The 8,515-nt window shown below is 45.5% G+C and overlaps 1 protein-coding gene across 1 annotated transcript; it reads right to left on the bottom strand.

Annotated features, from left to right (window-relative positions):
• Window positions 1-1,192: 1,192 nt before the first annotated feature.
• pou3f3a (POU class 3 homeobox 3a) lies at window positions 1,193-2,482 on the bottom strand. The gene has a single exon (XM_067258756.1). It carries the CDS (start codon window positions 2,480-2,482, stop codon window positions 1,193-1,195), a length of 1,290 nt encoding a protein of 429 aa, XP_067114857.1.
• Window positions 2,483-8,515: the final 6,033 nt, after the last annotated feature.

Raw genomic sequence — 8,515 nt, forward strand, 5'->3', positions numbered from 1 at the left:
GTTCCATTTGGGTTCCTGGTTATTCAATTGTGCTAAAGACTATAATACCTTTTTGGGCTGTATAAACTGAAAGAAGACGACGTTTAAGGTTGTCTTTACATTACACGTCTTTTATTGTCCTGAAAACAGTTTAGACTAAAAAAAAAGTAAGGTATGACCGAAATATTGAGTCAACACTGTAGGCTCGTCTAGACGTTAAGCCTATACTGACTCTGACATTTAAAACGTTAATTATCACAAATGTATGTTTTTTTAATTATTATTAGCCTATCCCTCTCAAAACACAGGAAATAAATTACAGTAGTGAAAATTGTCACACAAAAATATACAATACAACACGTTTTGGGAATGAGTGCTTCATTGAAAGTCACGGTTCTCATCATAATAAAAGTCTACACACGTTAACAACGGAAACTGCACAAGGGAAGAGTTATACTTTTTGAGGGACATCAGTTATTGCTCTTAATACATCAAATAATATAATAATATAGCCTGATGAAAATGTGGATGATTAACAGGGCCTACGTCTTTTTTGTTTCTCAAACAGAGGCTACTCAACGCGATGCTCCAAGATTTAGAGAACACAACATTTTGAATAAAAAACGTTAATAGCCTACCTTCTCGTTTTATATTCAAGTTCAATTCCATTTCAATTAGTTTTAACATTCTACTAAATCATACAAGTGTTTAATGGAAGGGTATACGTTTATCAATGGGGCAAAGCAGGATAAATAACTCCGATAACTTTTGGTGGACTAAACCGGGCAGTAGCCTACGGGCAGAGATGTATGAAAGCCATACAGATCACCGTGGTTAGGCCTATTATATCAGAAACATCACTCTTAAATTCCCCTGTTATTAACTATGTGCACCTCGATGGTCTTTGTGACCGAAAAGCTATAGAAAGTTTACATTTTGTTAGTGCATCAAAGTTACCTGATGAAAATAGGTTTAACCCTCTCGTTCAAGTCCATAGGCCCATCCCAACACCCCTAAGAAACAAAATTCTAGCTGACACACAGATAACAGCTTCAACGTCGATGGTAAAGACTTCCATGTTGTTTTGCTGTTTATTTTGATTAAAAGTAAATTCAATTAATGCCCAGTTCAATTTCACGGCAATAATGTCCATTGTCAAGTCGATGCAAGTCAATAAATATAGTCCAAGCAATATTGTATAGGCCTAGTATTCTCACGTGTCGCTGAACATCCGTTTGCAGTCAATGGATGGTGATGGTGAGTCTGAACTCATGTTGCCCACCTGCGAGTACGCATCCTCGGGTGTGTGCGGCAGTCCTGGCGGCGTCATCCTCTTCTCCTTCTGCCTGCGGTTACAGAACCAGACCCGGACTACCTCTTTCTCCAGCTGCAGTGAGTCTGCCAGGGAGGTGATCTCCTGTGCGGCGGGTTTGGGACACTTAAGGAAATGACTCTCCAAAGCGCCTTTGACGCTCACCTCGATGGAGGTGCGCTTCTTCCTTTTCCTGCCCTGCGCAGCAATCTTGTCGATGCTGGTCGGGCTGCCCGTGGTGGAGTCAGCCTCCTCCAGCCATTTGTTCAACAGAGGTTTCAGCTTGCACATGTTTTTAAAGCTGAGCTGGAGAGCCTCGAATCTGCAGATGGTGGTCTGGGAGAACACGTTGCCGTACAGCGTGCCCAGCGCCAATCCCACGTCCGCTTGGGTGAAACCCAATTTGATCCGTCGTTGCTTGAACTGTTTGGCGAAGTGCTCCAGGTCGTCCGATGTCGGCGTGTCCTCGTCGGAGTGTGTGTCGTGGCTCACCCCGCCCTGGTGCTGATGATGGTGTGGGTGTTGCTGATGGTGGTGGTGATGGTGATGGTGGTGATGGTCAAGCTCTGGGGACTCCCCTCGAACCAGTCCCGGATGCATCAAGCTCTGACTCCCCGGTGAGTTAAGCATCCCGTTCACCGTAAATCCCCCGGGCTGTGAGTAAATTAACGACTGCTGCTGCTGCTGTCCCTCCGAGATGGCGATGTGCGCGGCGTTGGTGCTTCCCCAAGCACCTGGGTGTGTCTGATGGGAGCCTAGATGCGGAGACCTGTGGTGCAGAGCAGAGCCGGAGTGCATGTCTTCCCGCCCCGTGCTCCTCTTCAGCTCCTGCGGCTGCGGGCTACCCGTCATCCCTACGGGGCTGGAGGACCATGGAGAGCCGGCCTCGGCTGCAGCTACGGCGGCCGCGGCGGCGGCTGCGGCAGCGTGAGGGAGCGAGGTGACCCACTGATGGGCATGGCTCAGCATGTGCCCCGCGTTGCTCGTCGCCATAGCACCCTGCATGAAATCACTCTGGACCATTTTTACTGAAGTGTCCCCTCTGTATCCTCCGGACACTGAGGTGACAGCGGTGCTACCCTGCTGCATGCCACCGCCACCCCGGTCAGAGTGCACGATGGAGCCGGTAGAGAGGATCCTATTACTGGCCAGATAAGGACTGGAAGTAGCTGCTGCCATTCCCCACACCATAAAGCTTTTGTAGTATTCCTCTCTTTCCTTGTTTGGTTAAAAGCTTTAACTCTCCCACGCAAGATTGTCTATTTTATGAAAAATATTAGGCTAGTAAATATTATGGAGAGTAGCCTATGATTTGTGAATTTGTGAGGATTCGAGAGATCAACCCCAATCCATAAAAAAGCGCACAAAAGAGAAGCAAATGCTATACTTCAAAATACATGTATACTCTTCACTCCGTGTTTAAAACAAACTAACGAGAAAAGTTTGCTGCGTCCTGCAAACCTTTACTGAACTAGTCCACAGTCGTGGTTATTTTCCTTTCATGGGCATTCTTCTCCTGGGCGACGAAATTCGTCTGAGGTGGAAAGTGTAAACATTGTGCTGACTTTTCCTCTGCTTATCTTCTTTTATCGGGATTAATTTAAGATGTTATCAAAACGACAAAACGACGATCTCCAAAGCGGTGCTCCCTCCCTCTCCGTTCCATCTACTGTTCTCTCCACCTGCCACTTCTTCAACTCGTGCCTCCCCAGAAGTGCGAGGACAGGCGAGTGTTTACCCTGTGCCAAGCGTGCGCACGCCGTTCCCATCTCCTCCCTATTAGCGCAGGAAGTGGAAAACAGGGCTCCCGCTGATTGGACAGATATCCAGGGAGGGATTGGCACGTCTCGAAAGCTTACTCCAGGTTCCTTTTTGGGATTCTTTTCATCTGACCATTCATCTTAAGAGCCTTAGAATTGTTATCAACAATAGACCCGTAACAGAACAATTGAATACGGTGACTTATAATTACAGCAGCAATAAGAACAATAAGAGATTGATCAAATATAGTCTATAAATATTATTGCATATATAAACACACCCATACCTACTGCTACTGGTGCTAGTAATCAACAACATAATGATTGTCTCATTCATTTATCATAATCATTAATGTTAATATGGCAGTTGGTGTCTATCAATCACATTTACGATTTGCATCTATATCTGGTTGTTCCAGACCATAATGCCCATAAGGTGCAGCAACTGCTTCAGTCGAAGTGAGAATCTGATTGTTTAATTCAGGAGGGACAGAAATGCACCTTCGACCGTGGAATTCGAGAGTAAATGACACACCAACAGCCCAAACACAGCCAAATTGACAGGTCCACTGGGAATACCAAAGATAAACACAACACCCTACAACAGCATGAGAGCGACTCCAACATACAGCCTAGTTTTAAAGCCTTTTCTCTGTCTAATAGCGCGATACTGCGAGGGCCGTGTCAAGGGTAGCCTACCGAGTCTCTGGATACAGCCCGAGGTTTGCACGCCACTTGCATCTTAATGCGCTATCCTTTTCATTTGCTGAAGTAAAGGCCACGGTGGCGTGACGCGCTGAGAGCGGCGGGGTATGCGCTGCACACAGAAGGCAAGGATTTTCCACCTTCGGATGAACATCATTTTAATAAAATGTTTCCAGAGTTTATTTTAGTTTTTTTTTTGGTGTAGGCAAAGAACGCCAACTTATTTACTCTAATTTAAACCCACAAATCCTCCCCCCAAACTTAAACCTCCCAAATTTACTTAAGTGGAACACATGGGGCTTTCTTGTAGGCAAGTTGGAAGAAGAGGATTTGAGAGCCAGGTGCATATATGCTAGCGATAGTGAGCCAAAACCTGTTTTCCTGCAGATTTGTCTTGGTCAGAATTAAAAAAGTTTGGGAAAAAATTAGGAGCGTGTTGTCTAAACACTATTATATGCATGGAGAGAGTTACACACCTGCAGTCATAGGTTTATTGCTATTTAGAGATGTGAGATGTCTTTTGCCTAAAGATTTGATTTGTTATCAAATAACATTATATGGTCATCATGTCCCTTGGGGAAAGTGTTTAATTTGAAAATTACATTACAACATGAACTGTTGGAATAGTAAGAATTCAAATGTTCAGTGACACTCTCTTTCCTCCACCTCTTCTTTTTAGAGTCACTATGGTTACCGGGCAGGGGTGCTCAGTAATGCGTGGTGCCTTCAATGAGGCGAGCGGCCCTCCTCGCGGGGGCTACGCGAGTGTGTTCACGGTCTGAACTCTAGTCGGGAAAGAGACTCAGCAGCAACACAACAGGGACCTAGAATCCGGCAGTACAGCGCGGAGGGAAAGTGAATTATTTCAGATCCTTGTTATCCTGTTTCTCAATGAAAAACAATGGAACCCCATCGGAATGGTTTTTTTCAACCAAACAAACAAATAAAAAGAGCGAATAAATGAGCTACTAGGGTAGGCCTACCTAATGAAAAGAAAGGCAACATTACAAAATATTAGACCTCAAGTTATGGGTAATTAAACTAAGGATACTTTTGATAATAATACATTTTCACGGTTAATTTATATTGATATATTTGACTGTATATTGTTATTGGCCTGATTTAAACTATTGAATTATACATGAAGTAGGCTGTTTGCATACATTGTAATAAAATGGAACGGACGACATTTTAAATGTTTTAAAAGAAACTGTTGAATATAACCACAATTCAAAGTATCTTTTCTGTACTGATTATGTGACACTTTATGTGAAAGGCTCTTTAAATACAAATTAATTAGATTCATTAATTTGATTTGAAGTAGCTTAATGAGACGTTATATTACGCCACAGATCCCGTCACCATGAGGTCTTCACAGGTAGGCTACAAAATAATCATTCAACAAAGCACAACAAGACGCGGCAAATCACGACAAAGGGTATATTTTTTATTGGACTAGTGTTTAAAACGTTTCATTTACAGAGCTTGTACAGTACATCGTTCGCTCGGTTTTGCTTAAACAGAATATCCTTAATGAACCACGCTACATAGGCCGAAGGATTGCGAAGAGTACACATTGCGAATGCCGGGTTACAGTAATAGCCTATTTTTGTAGACCTATTCAGGTCTCTGCCTCTCGGTAGACATAGGTCAAATCCAGTCGGGTACCAGTATAATGTCTTTCATGTGTTGTTGTGCTGGTTTGGCTCAGAGCAGAGCACGGCTGTCTGTTTGATATTCATGAAGGAAGCTGGGTGGAGAGGCCTTCTTATGATGCACATATTTAGCCCTTGTTCCAGCTCTCTCTGTCTCTTTCTCCTCTTTCTCCTCTCCACTCCTCCCCCCCCCCCCCCTCTCTCTCTCTCTCTCTCTTCTCTCTCTCTCTCTCTCTCTCTTTCTCCCTATCTCTCTCTCTCTCTCCATCTCAGTGGTCTACTTTTTTTTATCCATTAAAAATTGCAAATGTGCATTTTCAGCATACAGGATAAGGTGCAAATCTCACATCATTAGTAATTACACAGTAATAAGCACACCAAAGTAAAGAGTAAACCTATAGTCTCCCATTTGGTTCTCTTTATCTCTCTCTTTCTCTCTCTCTCTCTCTCTCTCTCTCTCTCTCTCTCTCTCTCTCTCTCTCTCTCTCTCTCTCTTTCGTCCCTCGCTCCCCTCCCTTGCTGTGTTGCTGTCTTCAATATGCACAGCGTCCTGGCTATTCTAGCTGGGGGCTATTTTCTTGGTAGACTCCCGGAATATGCAAATGTACCAGTTGGAGAAAAAAAACAGCGGGAGAAGAAAAGCGAGACATTGTGCATCTGTGTTCCAGGAGTTTAGAGCTCTGAGACAAGCAGATGATTGCCTTTCCCAGCCCTGTCTACTGGGAGGCAGGCAGACAAGACGTGGTTGTTTGTTAAAAGCAAGACTTGGTTGATGATATACCGGACAGGTTCTTGTTTTTCACCAGAGGGGTGTAGTTATGGCCGACGGGTATCTGCTTCCATGTCTGTCCTCCGTTTTTCCTGTCTGTCGGTGACAAGCGGGCAGGCGTTGACCCTCAGCCGAGAACTCTCTGGCCTCCCTCATACCCTCACACTGAGACGAGAGAGACTGACACATAAAGACATGCTGGCAGACAGCTCGAATCCTTCGGACAGGGGAGGCCTGGATGTCCAGGCCCTCACTCATGACAGCACGTTACCAGATCATTAGAAAGGCGCTCTGTGTCGTGCCCATGTGTCAATGTGTCAAAACGTTGTCTGCCGACAATGAATCATACAGAATAGTGCAGACTTTTCTTGTCTTGTCTCGTGTCCTTCCTCCAACTTCCAATCCCCCCTTCTCCAAAGAAGTGCTCTCTCACTTTTTGGTAGTCAGCAGATTCTCATTCTGCAAAGACAGGGCTATTTTCATTCTGTGTTTCTTTCCCTCCTCTCTCCCTCTCCCTCCTCTCTCTCTCTCTCTCTCTCTCTCTCTCTCTCTCTCTCTCTCTCTCTCTCTCTCTCTCTCTCTCTCTCTCTCTCTCTCTCTCTCTATTTCTTTCCTTTTATTTTCTGCAGATCACTTATCCATCCTGACATAAGACGATGAGCAAGACAGCTTCTCACACTCCTCACCCCTCTTTCTCTCTCTCTCTTTCTCTCTCTCTCTTTCACTCTCTCTTTCCCCTCTCTCTCTCTCTCTCTCTCTCTCTCTCTTCTCTCTCTCTCTCTCTCTCTCTCTCTCTCTTTCTCTCTCTCTCTCTCTCTCTCTCTCTCTCTCTCTCTCTCTCTCTCTCTCTCTCGTCTCTTCCTCTCTCTTTCTCTCTCTCTTTCTCTCTCTCTCTTTCTCTGTTTCTGACACAATTCACCGCCCCCCTCCCCCCCCACACACACACACACCTCCCCACAACTATGCCCCCTCTCTCTCGTCTTTCCAGCATTTGGTTGCAGGGGATTTGTACACTCTTGTAGGCTCCGTAGAGCTGCTTACAGCCCAACCTTTCTCCATGCCCTACTTGTGGATGCACCTTCACAAGATAGGGATACGCTGGCTACACCGACATTGAGTCGAATTACCGTGTATGAGCGCACGTTATTTACATGCTCACAAAAAGAGCGGGAGGACCGCACGTATTTAGAGCTGCCTCCCCCTCCTCCTCCTACCTCGCCCCTCCCCCTCCTGCTCCTTCTTCGCCCTGTATCCTCCGCCTCTTCCTCTCCTCCTCTCTTCCTCCGCCTGTTGTTCTGACGGGGAGTGTGTTCGACCTTCAGCTCTCGCCGGGCCAGAGAGATTCTCTCCCAGCGTGAGACGCTCTCTACCCAGAAAACCCCCCGCTGTGTGTTTATACCAGAGACAGAGGGAGGGAGACGAGGGGAAGGGAGGGATTGGTGGGAGGCGGGAAAGGAGAAAGAGGGGTGTGGGAGAGAGAGGGAGAGGTGATGGAGAGAGAGACGAAGAGAGAGGGGGGAAGGATGGAGGAGAAAGGAGAGAGAATTGGTGGAGTGGAACGATGTTGAAGAGAGAGGGGGAAGAGAGAGAGGTTTGACATGATTATACCAACTGTTTATCACATGTTGTGACTTTTATGCATACACAGACAGGAGAGGGGTACCTTAGAAACCTGTCTGTTGGAAACTCAACATTCCTTTGACATTCATTTCACCATGGGTACACCTGCTCTTGAGTTTGAGAATATGTATTTGTCAGAATGGTCAACACTCCCCTGTATAGTGTAAAATACATTGGACGAGATTCAATAACATAAGTAATGAGAGAGAGAGGGAGAGATGGAACCTGGGTGGGAACGTTGTGAAGAGAGGAGAAGAGGGGACTCCATCGTGTTTACAGCTCTGATTGGAACAGCTCAGTCAATTACCACCCCCTGCTGTGCACAAATGATCCGACCCAAAGGACAGATGCACTGGTTTAAACGCTGCTGCGGGGTGGTCCATTATGTGTCAATGGGGGTGGCTAATGGGTGAATGACATTCATTAATCCCACCATATCATTTTTAAAGAGGCCAGAGGGCCGTTGGATGAAGTTACAATCGGGACACGAGGCCAGTCTTTGTTAGGTACAGTCGAAAACATTAAGTTGGAAATTACTAACTTCTCGTTGGTTCAAATAAAACGTATTAGAGCAGCCTTTACTTTAAGGACATTTTCTCTCAGGCAGCACGGGAAAGACTTCACAAGAGTCTAAGGAGAAAAAGAGGAGAGTCATTAATTTCCTTTTCCACCTTGAGTGTCACCCTCTTTCCCTCAAACTCTCTTTCTCTCCCTC

Source organism: Osmerus mordax, chromosome 2 (genome assembly GCF_038355195.1).
Source record: "Osmerus mordax isolate fOsmMor3 chromosome 2, fOsmMor3.pri, whole genome shotgun sequence".
Lineage (NCBI taxonomy): Eukaryota > Metazoa > Chordata > Actinopteri > Osmeriformes > Osmeridae > Osmerus > Osmerus mordax.